General features: G+C 38.7%; 1 protein-coding gene across 4 annotated transcripts; it reads left to right on the top strand.

Moving 5' to 3' along the window:
* The first annotated feature begins 470 nt into the window (after positions 1–470).
* On the top strand, positions 471–14,394 carry ZCCHC8 (zinc finger CCHC-type containing 8). Of its 4 annotated transcripts, none has more exons than XM_074605995.1 (14): positions 471–785; positions 1,844–1,884; positions 2,508–2,582; positions 3,107–3,212; positions 3,963–4,040; positions 4,359–4,462; positions 6,228–6,293; positions 8,250–8,310; positions 8,769–8,911; positions 9,700–9,842; positions 10,625–10,740; positions 11,111–11,194; positions 12,036–12,150; positions 12,863–14,394. In XM_074605995.1, the coding sequence occupies exons 1-14, from the start codon at positions 600–602 to the stop codon at positions 13,675–13,677; spliced, it is 2,133 nt and encodes a 710-aa protein (XP_074462096.1). In that variant the 5' UTR covers positions 471–599; the 3' UTR covers positions 13,678–14,394. The 4 variants fall into 4 exon arrangements, with proteins under 4 accessions (XP_074462096.1, XP_074462095.1, XP_074462098.1 ...); XM_074605994.1 differs by having other exon boundaries at positions 490–783; positions 1,842–1,884; positions 8,247–8,310; XM_074605997.1 differs by lacking the exon at positions 6,228–6,293 and having other exon boundaries at positions 587–783; positions 1,842–1,884; positions 4,359–4,523.
* The last annotated feature ends 1,409 nt before the right edge of the window (positions 14,395–15,803 follow it).

The following is a 15,803-nucleotide window of genomic DNA, read 5'->3' as shown; positions in this document are numbered from 1 at the left end:
ACTTGCAAATTTCAGTAGAGAGTGAGGGGTAACCATGCAACTGATGAAAAAGAAAGGATGTTGGAGCTCCTTGCTAATATTTCAGTATTTAAAAGACTGGAAAGTGTGTTAACTCTTTGAGTAGATTTTATGAGCTTGTTTTAGGGCAATGCCTGTATCTGAGCTCATTAAATGTAGGAGTCAGCGCCTTGCCAGGAGCCCGAATCCTTTCCAGCGTGGGCTGCAGTTTGGATGGGGCCTCGTTTTCTTTCCACACCTCACCCTTCCTTAAAAGAGGAAGAAAAAAGAGGAATAAATAAAATAAAAAAAAAAAAAAGGAGCTATGCAGTAAATGGTTGCTTGAGGCAGCTGCCGCCCTCTTGTGCTGGGGATGCTCGTTCTCCCCAGAACGGCAGCTCCCGCCCGCGCAGCGCCGGCTCCATCTCCCGGTGCGCGCCGTGGCCGCCCGTGGCACGCTGGGAGTTGTGGTCCTGCGGCTCCGCCATGGGGCGAGGGCCCGCCCGCCCCGCGCTTCCCGCTGCGAGTGGCGGCTCCGTCCGCCCTTTGCCCCCTCGGCGGCTCCCTCCCCTCAAGCCCCTCCCTTCCTGCTGCGGCTTAAGATGGCGGCTGAGGTGGATTTCGGGGACCGCCAGCTCTTCGAGCAGCTGGAGGAGGAGGACAGGCCGCCGCCGCTGCCTCGCCTCGGCTGCGAGGAGGAGGAGCAGGGTCCCGAGAAAGCCCTGCAGGAGCTGTACGCGAGGCTGCGGGACCGCGACGAGACGGTGCGGCGGCTCCGGGCGGAGAATATCCTGACGGGAGAGGCCGGGCCTGCTCCGGGGAGGGCGCGGTGGGGCGGGGGGAAGGAGGGCGCCGCTGCGGCCGCCGGTTCCCTTCCGGGCCAGCCATGGCGTCTGCTCTCCTGGGGCCGGCGGCTGCCTCCGCCTTGAGGGGCTCCGGCTTTTCCCGCCTGCCGGGGACCTTCACCGGCCGGGCCGGGCCCTGTGCCTCTGTGGGGGAAGGCCCTGCCGGTCCCCGCCTGGCAGCCGCGGCCATGGCGCGTCCTGAAGGACGATAAGAACCGAGGTTGGCGGGGAGCGGGCAGCCTCCCCCCGGCGGCTGCCCGCCTTGGGCCGCTGCGAGCCCGCCGCTGGCCGCCGTGGGTGGTTTTTCCCGCCATCTGCTTCCGTCACTCAGGAGGAGCGTTTTCTCTGAAAACTTTTATCCTCAGAATGGCCAGGTCCGTGACAAGCTTCCTTCAGTTGGCAAAGGAGGTAGTCGAGTTCCTGAGTGCTGGAGTGACCATTAAAACGCATGACTCCTTTCTGCCTTTCTCGGGAAAAGAAATAGCTGTACATTCACTTTGAAAATCCAATTTTAACATAGCTAGAAATACTTTTAAGCTATTAAGTCGTGACTGGTTCCCTAGAGGGGTTTTGGGTTAAGTACTGTGGCAGAGTGGACTCTGAAATGGTTCCTATAGCTTATTTTCTATTTCCAAGTATGTGTGTCTTACTGTTGAGTTTTTGTTATGATTGTAGGTATTTTAAAAATAAAATATTATAAATTTGACAGTACAACCATAGTGCATGTAATAAATTATACTATTTGGATTGTCACACCTGGTCCTCTATTTCTCCTGTGTTTGGGGGGGGTTGGGGTTTTTTTTTGTTTGGTTAGTTTGGATGTTTTTGCATTTGGTTGTGTTTCTTCAGCACAGGATTTGTAAATAATTCTGTGTGCACTGAAAAGCAAAGTATGAAGCCCCGTTGTTATTGTATAGAATTCTTGTTTTCTTGTTGCTTTGATCCTTTAATGAATTAAGGTGTGGGTCTGTGACTGTTGTTCCTTAACAATAAATTAACATCAAGAACTTAAAAGGAAGCTGAATATTCTGACTCGTCCTAGGTATGTTAATGCTGACTTAAAACACTTTGTGTGACTTGTAGATGTTTGGAATAGATCTAATAGCTGCCTGAGCTGACAGTGTCTTTTGCCACATCTTTTAGAAATCTTTTTTCTATGTCCCCATCCCTGCTCAGATGCTGGGCTTCCAAAATGCTTTTCTCGTTCTCAAAAAGTCTTTTATAGTTGAGTAGCAAGAACTTAATTTGTATTGCTCTAACTTTATTTGTGTGCATCTGTCTCTTCATGAAACTTACGTGGCCTTCAGGAAGACGGTTTTTTGTAAAGTTCAGCAGTGAGAACAAGTACATTAAAATGACTGAATAAATACGAGATCTTATAAATAAGATTTTGTAACAGTTTACTGTAGTTAGAAGAAAAATTCTGTAGTGTGGTGGTCTGTTTTGTTTTCTTTCCACCTCACACCAGGCAACCTGTTTTGCTTGGAAGAGGGTGAGATATTTCTGTTCAAGTTAGTGGGAACTTGTTAAAAGAACAGAACTTGTATTGGCCAAACCTTCTTCTCTCTGTGGACTACGGACTTTGCTGTGATAAAATGGATGGGGGATATTTAGAGTGAAGCTAATACAGTAACCATTGTCTGTGTCTCTGTTCTGTTCTTCTAGTGGAATATCAGTGGACAACTCCAAAATCGATGGACCTCTGCTACAGATTTTATTTATGAACAATGTAATTTCTAAGTAAGTACTTTCCAAGAAAAAGCAGTCCTGACAGGAAATGGGACTCTCTTGTTGTTGTTTGGATATGTTAGTGTGTTGCCCAAAGGATGGATATGTGTTTTATTCAATAACATAAACTTGTTAATCTTGAGGAGGAGAAAGGGTAACGAGCAATACGGCAGGAGGTCTGGTGCTTTCATTATTGATATCTGTTTTTATCATGAAATGTAGTGTGACTTTCAGGAACTTGGCGTGAGTCTGAATAGCAGTTTGAGTTTCGTGAGTGTTGTGGGTAAACATAGTAAATTAAATTTTCCCTGCCTCTGATTTGATTTTTTTACCATACTGATATAAGGGTGCTCTCTAATAATAGATTGTGTTTGTGTTGGTGGGGGTTGGGAGGAGGACAGGAGAGAAGTTGACTGCCCCTTTTCTAAGTTCTTAAGAAGTAGTAAGTGGTAAATGCTTAAAAAAAAAAAAAGACATCTGGCATGTGTTTCAGTCTTGCTCATTTCTTCGTCTCTCTATACTTCACTCCGTTATAGGCAGTATCATCAAGAAATTGAAGATTTTGTTTTTAATTTAGTTCAGAAATATGAGGAGCAGAAGAGAAGTGAACAAGAAAAAACACACTTCAATGTTAAGCCACAGGTACTTTAAAATTTTCATTAGTTGCTCCTTCTTTTGCCTCTTTATAGTGGAACTATTGAAATATTACACTGCTAAATTGCTGAATTCTGGATGGTTTTTCCTGCTTAATTGCAATTGAAGCAACTATCGTACAAATGTTGTATAACTATTTGTTCCAAAAATAGAGGATCAGGACAAAGAAAATGTCCTTTCCGACCATGAAAATGCTTCTTTAAAATGGTTCCTATTGAAATTTGTGTAAAAGCAAAGTATTAAGTTGGTTTAAATAATCAAGAAAAGACCAAAAGGTATAAGCTTAACATATCTTCTTCTGAGAGTATTTGGCCCAACTTTGTGTATGTATAAGAGCATAGATGGACAACAGAATCTGGAAATTTCCTCTTTCTTCTCTTTGTTTAGAATTTTGAGTTTTACTTTCACTTTTTTTTTTTTTTTGCATCGCTTTGAATAAAAATGTGAAATGGCATATTTTTTTCCATCTTTCTCTTAGATTTTGAGATAAGAGTAAAGATGTTCTTATGCAGCATATTTCTCATCAAAGAAAACATGAGAAATGAGTTGTGTCATACTTCAGGCTGTGGAAAGCATTATGACTAACGTAGGCATCTCCATCCTACTGTTTAACTAATGTTTCATGAAAGAATAGAAGCTGTATTCCACGTTCTGTGCTGTTTACATACTTTAGTAATTTAGGAGCTCTTTTCACTGTTATTTTAAATTAATTATTTGCATTTTTGCTTTTCATGTCAGCCTTCCAGTGTTCTTTTGGAAGAGGATTGTAAAACAGCAAGCTCAAATTCTGTTAAAAAAATTAAAGAAGCTTTTAGTGTAAGTTTTTGACTATATACTCTTCAATGGTAGGTCTGACTCTTCATTCTACATATTCAGTATACACTGCCATTAAAATAAGACGTTGTTAAGTTTAATTTATAAGTGTAATTGCAGTTAAGTTCAGCATGTTGTGACTACATCAATGGGAAAAAGTAGTTATTTGTACAGGTGTGGGCGTGTATTACTTGTAAATTCTTGCAGAGCCGGGGAAAAAAACCTTGGAAGTATTGCAAGCAGTGTAAATTTATAGAAATGCTACCAGTCTGACCTAAATACTGACACATTTCTGACAATTTTCTGACTTTTTTTCTACAGGTTGTAGGAAGTGTTCTGTATTTTACCAATTTTTGTCTCGATAAACTGGGACAGCCTATATTAAATGAGAATCCACAGCTGACAGAAGGATGGGAAATACCTAAGTATCCTGTTTACTAAAACAAGGGGGTTTTTCCGTTTGTGAAATCTAAAGAATGCCAGTCGGTAAATTGAACTCAAATTTTGTTCAGTAGATTGTACATTTCTATCAAAACCGTATCAGTCGTTACAGATGAAAAGTTTTAATGAGTAATTAATGACTTTTTTTACTCAAAACATGTAAGTATTTTGATATGATTGGATCACTGATTTTTAGAAGATTTATGCTTGGGAAGAGTGAATGCCTTATCCCCATAAATACATCTTGTGACTTTAGGAATTTCCTCGGCCAATCTGCAGTCAGGTTTGGAATGACAGCTCATTCCAGATATGAATAAGCATTATCCCTCTGTAAAATCTGCTGTTTGGGAGAAGAAAAGGGCTTGGCAAACTCAAATTTGCTGTAAGGTATTTTTTTACAAATGTGGGAGCCAGAGGGAAGGTCTTTTAATAAAGTTTAATTATGGAATGCTCTTAACTTGCATCCTTTTTAAAGTTGGTTTTCTTTACTGTTTATTAAAGCAAGTATTTGAAAGGTGGGATTGAGGGAAATGCTGGAAAAAGTGTTTTATTTAATATTTTAGTCCTCCTTGATAAAAAGAAATTGGACAAGAAATTTCTCAAGTAATCCCATCTCCCCAGTTTTCTAGTATTGCTTCTCCCCTAGAAAGAGTCAGGACAAGAACCAGTTTCACGGTTCATTTCTGCAGTATCTAGTTATCAAGATTGCAGTAAAGGTCATTTCCTGGTGTTAAAAAATTACTTGTATCTGAATGAAAATTGCAAATTTATAAGCTGGCAAACTTGGGTTTTGTTCTGCCTGCCTTTGACTGTGCTGTAATTTTACATTTGGAAAGCTGTCTCTGTTATAGTGCATTAAGTCAATCCTTAATGACTCTCCAAATGATATTTGTACTACCTCCCAACCTCTAGATGAAGGCAGTAGATGGCTAAAGGGGAATTACTCCTAAAATGCCAACTTAAGTGTGGCTAAACTTTCATGTCTGCCAGCTTAGCTTTGATATTGTTTTTTAAATGTGCTTACTGCATCTTTCTTTAGAGCTCCCATAGACAACATTAAGCCTAAAATACACTTACTTCTGAGTAAAATGGTATATCAAGTACCGTGCTTCTAAGTGGCTGAAGTACTGCACTCACTTAACACATCAGTTCAACTAGTATCTGGCATCTGCTTTTCTTTTTAAAAGCAACTGTTAGATTCTGAAAACTGCTGTGCTTCTGAACTCTCATGAACCTCTTAGTCTTTACCATGCCGGTTCACTGGCAGCTCTCTTGTCTTCTCATATGTTTTTAGACAAATGGGCAGAGCAGCTGACACACTGCAGTCCAAAACCAAACACAAGTAGTACGATATGACCTGTCTCCACCTGCTTGAGAAGCGAGTTATATTTTTGAAACTCTACCAAAATATGTTATTAATAAGGTTGCTCTGAAGCATGTCAGAATTATTAGCTTGAAACTTCTGTCTATAAACAAGAGGACAGTAGTTCTGTCAAGTGCTGATAAAGAACAAAATTGGTCATTGGATAGAAATTGAGTAGGAGGAAACAGTGTCAGCCCATCTTAGCAAATAGTTTATAATAGATATAATTTTATAGTTTATGCTATAGACTTCATATCAAGGATCCATTTGTAACTTAATCCAGAAGAGTCAGTATTCTAGTCAAGGCACTATTAGGTTTTCACTGATATTTATACAAGATTGAAATTTTGCTTCATCCAGTAGCAGTTCCTTATTGAAATCTAAAGATACCAGCAAGTTTTCAGCCAGATTCTCTCCCTAGATGGACAAGAAATACAAGTAAAACCAAAAAGGTTTGTATTATTCTTAAATATAAAGTTTTGGGCTGAAAAGTTCAGATGTACGCTGTGATTATTCCCCAGTATACTAAACCCTTGAACATACCTGAGCAATGAGTTTAAATTAAGTAAAGCAGTGCGGAGCTTTACAGTCAGTGGGTCTCTCTTGTTTCTTGACTTTCTTCAGGAAGAGCCTTAAAATCAATGTGTGAAAACTTTCGGAAGTTTATGCTCAGTTCTTCTGTTGTTTGCCTTTTTAGTGATTGCTTTGTCATCTTTGCACTGGTGTACTATCATCATTCTTACTGTTTTGTAGAGCAATTCCTGTCTGACTTACGTTACAAGCTTTTAAGACAGACTGATCTTAAATTTGATTGTATAGCTTTTATGGGAGGTAAGATGTAAAGCAAATAGAGTTCCCTACTGACAGCTTGTGTGATCTTCACAGTGTCTAAAGTCACTGATTTCAGATGCAATGAGAACAAGGCAAGCTTTTAGTGGGAATTTCAAAGATAAAGGGGCATGCTGAGTTAAACTCTGGTTTGATTAGAAGTACTACCATCTTTGATTGATGGTGACAGATTGAAAGGTTGTGCTTATGATATGGGTTGGTGATAAAATATTTGGATCACCGCAGAAGGTTTCTGTTTGAATACCGTGTAAAGTGAAGCGCGCCTTCTGCTTCATCTTTATCTTAATAGAGGCTTCAAGAGGTTGGAGCGCGTGCATGTGTGGGGGTTTCCCTGGACGCTCATCCTTGTGTCACACTTTGTCTCCACTTCTGGTTCCAATCCTAATTTGGTAAAAATGAATGTTCAGAAAATAAATCTTTCTCTAAAATTTTTTAAGAGATTGGCTTTCCCCTCCCATAATGTTGAAAATGTTTGTTGTCATGGTATGAATTTACAAGGAGAATTAAACTTGAAGCCAGCTGCAGTTCCATTCCAGGTTTTCAGTGCACAATTTCACAATATGCATAACATGTTCAGACTGTGGACCAGCACTTTCCAAAGAAGTAGTCATGCTCTCCTGCTTGTCTCTCCTGGTAACTGATTCTCAGTATTGTAAAAAGGGTCAGACCTCTGATGACACAAGCATAAAAAGAGAAATAGAGGTATTAATGTACTACAGGTGTATTAAATTGAGGGGCTCCTTACCCGTACTCTAGAGTTAAAAGTATTGTTTTAACATCTTCCCTTTCCTTCCTCTGGATATAGCATAAGCTTTCATTATGTAGGTTTTGTTTTCATTTACTGGCACTATTTAAGGAAATGTTTGCATATTTAATCAGAAGCAGAAATCCTTCAGTGAATACTCTGCTATCTGCTGCATGATACAAGGAAAAGCTTTTTCCACCTTTAGGACAGTAAAGTATTGGATCAGGTTGCCCAGAGAGGTTATGCAGTCTCCATCCTGAGAGATTTTCAAGACCCAACCGGATAAAGCCCTGAGCAACCTGGTCTGATCTCATAGTTGACCGAGCTTTGATTAAGGAACTGGATTAGAGATCTGAGATCCAACCTAAATTATTCTATGACTATTCTATTCCCTCTTAAAGGAATAGATCTCTATTATACAGGTTATAAAAGCTCAGTTTCCGCCTGGAAGTACTACTTTTCCACTGCCATTTTAGTTCTCGTTTGTTCTTTCTTTCTTTCTTTCTTTCTTTCCTTTCTCTCCACATGCTGTCATGTATTCTCGCTCCCCCTCAATGCTGTGCCTGTGTTTCGCGCATTTCTTGTGTTATTAGGACTGTGAAATAAACAATATTCTGTTACTCTGTTTTGAAGGTTGACATTAAGTAGTCAATTGAAGAGAAGCAGAAGACAGCATGTGAAATCAGCAAGCAATGCTTACATTTTTTTCTTTCTAAGTCTAAATCTAAAAATCTAACAAGATATAAAGTAATTAAGTGTATTTAACGTTGCAAAATTATTTTCAGGCTTAATTTCTTGTGCGTTTTTTAAGCAGGCCAAAACCTCATTGTTTCAATTGTGGTTCTGAAGACCATCAAATGAAGGACTGTCCAAAGGTAAAGTCTACATCAGTATTCAAAAGACTGCTGCTCTCCAAGAAACGTTTCAGTGTAACTGCACCATTAAAAAAAAAATAAAAAATCAGGTGCATTGGGGTCAGGATGGTTATTCATCTCCGATTAGATAATACTGTTCATGCTTATAAATGCTAACATTCTAAATCAACATAAATTAATTTTGTAGCATAAGGGTTTAAATGTCTCCTTTAATTTATGGAGGGACATTTTTCAGTTTGCACAGTCTTTCCTCCTGCTTTAGAGCTCTGCTAGCTCCAGTGCAAATACTCTTGCTTTTTTGCTGTGTAGTTTTCATTATAACTGCGGTTGTATCACATGGCCGGGTGACAAACGATTAAGCATGCTGAGGGCAAGGAGTACCAGTTTTATGTTGGGTGAAGGAGTGCATAAATAGTGAATTGTCCAAATCTAAACTTCCCAATTGTATTATCTTTAAGCCACGAAATGCAGCTCGTATAAGTGAGAAGAGAAAGGAGTTTCTGGAAGCTTGTGGTGAAGCGAGCAATCAGAATTTTCAGCAGCGTTATCATGCAGAAGAAGTAGAAGAGAGGTTTGGAAAATTTAAACCAGGAGTAATTAGGTATCTCTTTTCCTTCCATTAGCTGTTGCACTGCTTTTCTGGAATACCTTTTCTTCCTTTGGAGTGCCAGATGTTACTTTCCAGAGTTCTATAAGTCCATCTGCTACTCCTAACTATGGGTGTATTATGTTTGAATTTGTTGGCTAAATAAACGTTTGTTTAATAAATTGCACAGATATTTTTCACGTGAAAACTCATTGCTAGTTTAATAGTCCTGCCCTTTCACATGGCACTTTCTGTAATGCAGGGAGAAAAATTTTACTCTTTGGCTAATCAAATTGCAGATATATTATGTTCCTAATAAACTAAATATGAATGCAAGATTCTGAACATTTTGAGCTTTGAGTGTCTTTTCCTCTCTACTCAAATGTTCTAAAAAAATCATATGGCTGTAGCAGTCTCCAAAGAAATCAGCAGTAAATTTAGTGTTGCATTAAGTTCCACCCTTCCTGTCATCATAGCTATAGTTAAGGCCATGAATCAGAAGTAACAAGTCAAATAAGTTGTTCTCAGCACAGAATTAATTCTCATAAAATCTTTAAGCATATGTACACTTGTATGGAGAAATTGAAATGTTAGAAGTTATCTTTAACATCAGACCTAAAATTGTTGTATCGGGGATTGACAGGCAACATAGTTTGAGTTAAACTAAGTTACTTTAACTTGATAATTTAAATTTAAAATTCCACAAAATGCTCGTAACTTCCTTCATAACTTCCTTTTGTGAAAACTCAATTATGGATTTTTACTGGAGGACATTTTGTTTTCTGTTTGTTTTCTTAACTTAGTGGGGAACTTCAAGATGCACTTGGTGTCACAGATAAGAGTCTTCCTCCGTTTATATATCGCATGCGTCAGCTGGGTTATCCTCCAGGTTGGCTCAAGGAGGCTGAAATGGAGCACTCAGGGCTTGCGCTCTATGATGGAAAAGGTAAGGAATGTGCTGCAGGAATGCAGTTTTCAGTATGCAGGCTATTTACTGGCTTCACCCTATTCAGGAGACAATAAAGTACCTAGCTTGTAAACCTTCATCTTCCTCATGGAAGAGTGAGAAAGTTGTAAATCAAGTTTTCTTTTCTAAAGTCATGTAAAAATACTCCCCTTTCATGTGTCTATGCGGTGACAATGAAACAACTTTTATGATGATTGTATTGCATAGGTGAAGACTCTGTCAGCGTGTTTTCTGTCTATTCGACCCTTGATACTAGAACGTGAAGTTCCTGTGAAACTGTGCAAGACTTGCAAATAGCCTATTGCCAAATTTCTGCTTCCTTTTTTTCATAAGCTTTGCTTTTCTTATGTTTTATGAAAGAAACCTCAATACTTTCTAAAGTTCAATAACTTTATAATAAGAGTAAGAAGACCACCAGCAAGCAAAGAATATGTTTTTTGAAACCCAATTTATCAAGTAATTTACCAGCTTTTTACTAATGACCAACATTTATGCTGCATCTCAGAGAACAGTTGTGATGCCAAATTCTGAGGCTAGTAGTGGTAGATAAAGAGTAGTATTATAAGAGTAGTTAGTTTTTTTTGGGGAAGCTTCATGCATGTATCTGATAGATTTAGTTGCTGTTACTGCCTTTGTGGATTACAAAGCCTTCTGTCAATACTTACATTCCAAAAACCAAGACAAGACCCTGTTCTTAAATCCTGTGGATTTTTTCAGTAATGTTCTTAATTAGCATCAATAATAATTACATTTTGTTATAGATGATGGTGGAACAGAAGATGAAGGATCTCATCAACCAAAACGCATCACTTACGATGTCTCGAAGTTGATAAACTATCCGGGCTTTAATATATCCACTCCAAGTGGGATCCCAGATGTAAGTGGCTCTCCTCTGCCTTCTAAACAACATGCAGAGTAACATTAATTGCATTTGGTTGAGTTTAACGTTTAGTATTCTGCATCTGACAATTTTCTTTCAACAGGCAGTTTTTCTAAGCCTCTTTTTGGTGCTGGGGGCTGTTGGGTTAATTCCCATGACATCCATCCAGCTGATAACTGTCACAACTCTTGTGGGTGGGGTCTTGACAGTACTTCTAGGGTGATGATTTCCATTGTGGGACCAAGAGGACCCTAGAAGGGTAGTTCATTTTTTTTAAAAAACACAAAACTTCACACACAAGTGCCTATTTCTTCCATACATATAAATTTTCTGAATGTTCTTGGAATTTTTTTCTTTTCCCCTGTAGGAATGGCAGATATTTGGTTCCATCCCCATGCAGCCGTCTCAACAGAAGGATGTTTTTGCTAACTACCTTTCGAATTTTCATGCGGTGAATATGTCTCATTGTTATTTGCAAAAAAAAAAAAAAAAAGTTGTCCTGTAGTTAGTGTAGCCAATGATGATCTCTTGTTTATATCTTGTTTTTTGCACGAGGGGATAGACTTTCTTATTGACACTACCAGGTGTGAAATGCTGATGCTTGGCTTCTCTGTTCTAACAAAAAGGAGCTTCACGTTTAGAACAAATTCCTAACATAAGCAGATACCAATTGTATGATGTTTTATAAACAGTTATGGAAAAAGCTTCTATAAACTTTTACAGCCTAAAAACAGTCTTAGTTCCAGACTTCCCAAATAAGTGAAAAGCTTACTTGCCATATCATGATTTACAGTAATCTTATTATAGTGACTTGAGGAAACACATGGTAGTCCTGTCCTGTTTCATTCTCAGGTCGTCTCTAATGTGACTCTAGCTTAGTGTTATCTACTGCAGAATACTTCCAGTTAAGGCTGGAAGATGTATGCTCTGCTCTCAGTCCCAAAGTGTAATGCTATGTGGAATTAAATGGTAAATTCTAAACTTGCCAGGAAGGGACATGCAATACTTGTGTTGTGATGATCTCATAAGATCTAGGTGTCCAAGTGGAAACTTCGTTATAATTCTGTATTAAGAATGCACAGTCTTTTCTTTTGCCACTTAAACCTGAACAAGATTACAGTTCTGTTCAGTTGCGTTAAACCTCCCAAACTTCAATATGTAGTTGTCATGCTGGGTCACCAAATGATCGCATAGTTATGGAATTGCTTTAAATATGTTCTTATAGCTGGAAATGTTTACCTCGTACAACTTAATACTACTTTCTTTTGTTTTCCTGGATAATTTCTCTTCAGCCAAGTCCAAAATCTAGCAATAAAAGGGCTGCATCTCAGTCAAGCTCTCATCATTCAAAGCGACCAAAAGAAGACAATTTGGAGGTGCCAGTAACTGACATGGACATAGATTCTGGTACGCTTATTCTGCATTTTTTTTTCCTAGTTTCCATTTTTATTTTCAAAATAACTTGCTCTGAATTGAAATGTCAATGTTCATGAAGAGAAACTAATGTGTTAGTATTCGTTACGGTGGTAACTAATGTAACTGCTAACATATGCTAGCGGTGTCCTACTATAGTTGCATTTGGGCCTCGCCACAATAGGCATTCTCTGTTGCTGTGATTGTCATATCTTCCAATACCAGGCAGGAGGTTTCAGGTGTTCTCAGAGCAATTGGAATGTTAGGTTACAAATTCTGATCTCTACTTCAAGTATATCCTAAAGAAACTTCTATTATGAAGACCTCGAAATCCTTAAATATATGGATGAAATAACGTAGAAAGTTGTAAGCTCACTTCTTAAAAATAAGAACAGTGTTGTTCGAATGTTGGAATAGCTGGAGAAACTTCTGGCTTTCCTTTTGTGTCTCAGTGTGGAATAAGTTTGTTCGCAATACATTCAAGAGTATTTTATCTATATTTTTTTTTCTTGACCGGCTAGCAGAGTTAAAATCCCCCAAAACATAGTTTCGGTGGATATTAAAACCTTCAAAAAGTTTGTTCTATCTCAGCTGAAAACCAAGGATGAGAAGACATAAGTCTGCTAGTTAATCAGAGCATTGTCACTTCGAATCTTGTTCTGTTCAGATTTCAGATTCTAACAGATGTCTTTCAATCTGTTTCTAGATCTGGAAGTGTCACAAAGATCTCAAACTCATAACAGTTTTCAGTTCCAACCTCCGCTGCCACCTGGACGTCCATCGATGTCAACTCCTCCTCCTTTACCACAAGGAACACCTCCACTAAATCTTACACCACCTCAACCTTCAACACCCACCCCCCCTCCTCTTCCTAGGACTACTCCACCATCAAATCCTTCCGGTGATATTCCTCAGCCAAAAATAGTGGATTCAGTCATGGATGAGGATACTCTGACCTTGGAAGAGCTAGAGGAACAGCAGCGATTAATCTGGGCAGCACTAGAGCAGGCAGAAAGCACAAACAGTGACTCTGATATTCCTGTTGATACACCTTTAACTGGAAATTCTGTTACATCATCACCATCTAGGAACGAAGTAGATCTTGTTGCAGAAGTAAGGTCATCTGGTAAGGTGATTACAGTGGAAACTACGTTTTCTGACATCAGTGAACAGATACCAGAAAATGAACATTCTATAACTAGTCCTAATCCAGGAGATAGTTTACTTAACTTAAAGGAAAATCCTGATAATACAGATTCAGAAGGCTTGCTGGATAACACCATGCCTGCTCCCAACCATGAGGTTAACGATGGAGAAAATACAGGTGGAGATAAAGTGGTCACAAGCACTGAACCATCTGCAAAAAACTCCAGTCTTGTTCCTGATATGAGCAAGTTTGCTGTAGGCATAACACCATTTGAATTTGAAAATATGGCAGAATCAACAGGTGTTTATCTACGAATAAGAAGCGTGTTAAAAAATTCCCCGAGAAACCAGCAAAAGAAAAAGACTTCGTCTTAACTGGTCTTCCTCTGTTTCATTATGTCCAAATCCCTGCTTCCTTCTCTCGCCTCCTCCAGTTTTACGAACTTGGATAACTTTCCTCATCCTTTTGTGGGAAGGAGAAAATCTAGACAAATACAGCTCTACGCCGTTCTTCCTTGGAATTGAAGTCAGTGCAGGGCTTCCGTATTGACCAGGACCACCAATGTGGTCAGAAAATATAGAAGAATTTCCCCAAGTTGCTTCTTTCCACTAAGGAATAACAGGACTGTTGATTTGTTAAGAGCATTTTACATGCCAATACATGAAACTCTAAAAAGAGGAGTTTGTGGTTTGCTGTTCATTACTTTGGCTAAGATTTATATAGTCCTTGAGTTTCAGGTGGATTGGTGATTTATTTTTTTTTTATATCTGTCCTTTGTACAATAATCTATACTTTATACATTTTGCTAATTATCCTGTAGATAAGTTTAATATATTCAGGATGTTTTTAAAAAGGTCTAACATTAAGATTTCCCACGTTAAAATCCTGACAATTGGATGAAAATAATCAGGGATTACCAGCATTATCTTCGCCATTTCAAATATTTTTATAAATTATTTATGTGGGTCAGTTTTAATTACCACTGTATCTTTTGTAACATCATCCTTCCTGTAAACTTGCTGTACATACCTGTTCATTGTTGTGTACAGAGGTTTAATAAATGAGCTTTTATATAAAGATTTTTTAATTGGAGTCCTAAACCATCAAAGTGCTGATTTTTGAAAATTAAGTACTGAAGAGAATTAGAAAAAGCAGCTAATTAAAATGCGCAGGAATAAAGTTACATATTTTAGGAACGTTCCCAACTATTGGGTTCAGGTTTTCATAATCAAGAAGCTGTTCAAATTATTTTAGCTACTTAAATAGAACGTTGCCATACCATTCAGTTTTCATAATCTGAAGAATTGCTTGCTTCTGAAAGCTTAAAAGTGTAATAATTCTGCTGATTAATTGTTCTAACACTCTTTTCCCTTCTTCTCTTAATTGTCTTCAGAGGGCCCTGTGGGTGGAATGACTGTACGTTGTTTGCATTGCCAACAGAGGGAGTACTAGATTGACTTAACAGTATTCGTTGGAGCTGGTAAAGCATTTGTTTGTCCTTGTATAAATGCAGGAAAAAAGCCTTCCTCGACAAATGCGACACGTGGTAAACCAAAAGTATATTCAGGTATCCAAGAAAAGACTTGTGAAGGGGGGATGTTCAACGGTGTTTTTGTTAAAGGTAACTTCAGAGACGGAACTTATTCTTTAAAATCCTCAACTTTGCAGATAGTACGTATTTCCCGCAGATCCTTATAATATATGATATTAGTACACTCTGCTTTCAAATGCTTCAAAGAACCCCAGGCTTTCTGTAGTTAAAGCTTTTGTCTTTACTTCCTTTTTTTGCTCTAAACTTTACAGGAGGGAAAACCGAAGTGTCTTTATGTATGAACTGCTCGTCTTCCAAGAGACTGAAAAAACTTTTGCAGCATATACCAGTTCAGTTTATGTGGTTGCATTTCAAAAGTAGTGGTGAAGGTAAATGTTCATCGTATGTGCTAAAATGGAAGGCTTTTGCCTTTTCATCTTTTATAGGAGAAATAGTATGGCTTTCTGTAACAGCAATGGATAACAAAATAATATGTTTTTTCCAGCTTCTACACACTTTACAAACAAATCACCATTGGGAAGCATGTAGAGATCTTGTCCTTTCTCCATGCCTCCTCCTCCTCCCGTGGAGTTAAGGCTGGTAATGACAGTGCACAGAAGCCATTGTGCTGCGTGCTGCATCGTTCGCATGTGGATGATAACGTGATGCAGGGCATGAGGTAATGATTTCAAGTGTACACACCTTTTGGGTGTGTTGAGGTGCTCATATTGTAAACACGCAGTTCTCTTTCCACACCTTGGGAGATCTTTTTTTAATAGCTCTTAGGAAATACTGCCTCTTTAGTAGGACAGGCAGCCTAACCTTTACAGGAGTACTTGTGTACTTCTGCCTTGCTTACAGATGCTGCAAGATGAAAATCATCTTTATGTGCTTAGTACCCTTTAGTGCTCTCTGTGTTTACAATAAATTCATAATAAATCACCCTTACACCTAATTGCTCAGAATAAT

The sequence above is a fragment of the Larus michahellis genome, chromosome 13 (assembly GCF_964199755.1).
Source record: "Larus michahellis chromosome 13, bLarMic1.1, whole genome shotgun sequence".
Taxonomy (NCBI): Eukaryota; Metazoa; Chordata; class Aves; order Charadriiformes; family Laridae; genus Larus; species Larus michahellis.
Note: the sequence above shows the minus strand (reverse complement) of the source record. Positions and strands in the feature narration are given on the sequence as shown.

Coding starts and splice junctions, on each gene's coding strand:
- ZCCHC8 (XM_074605994.1), top strand. CDS start 600: ATGGCGGCTGAGGTGGATTTCGGGGACCGCCAGCTCTTCGAGCAGCTG. Junction 784..1,841: donor GCGGCGGCTCCGGGCGGAGA/ATATCCTGACGG, acceptor CAATAAATTAAC/ATCAAGAACTTAAAAGGAAG. Junction 8,912..9,699: donor TTTAAACCAGGAGTAATTAG/GTATCTCTTTTC, acceptor TTCTTAACTTAG/TGGGGAACTTCAAGATGCAC.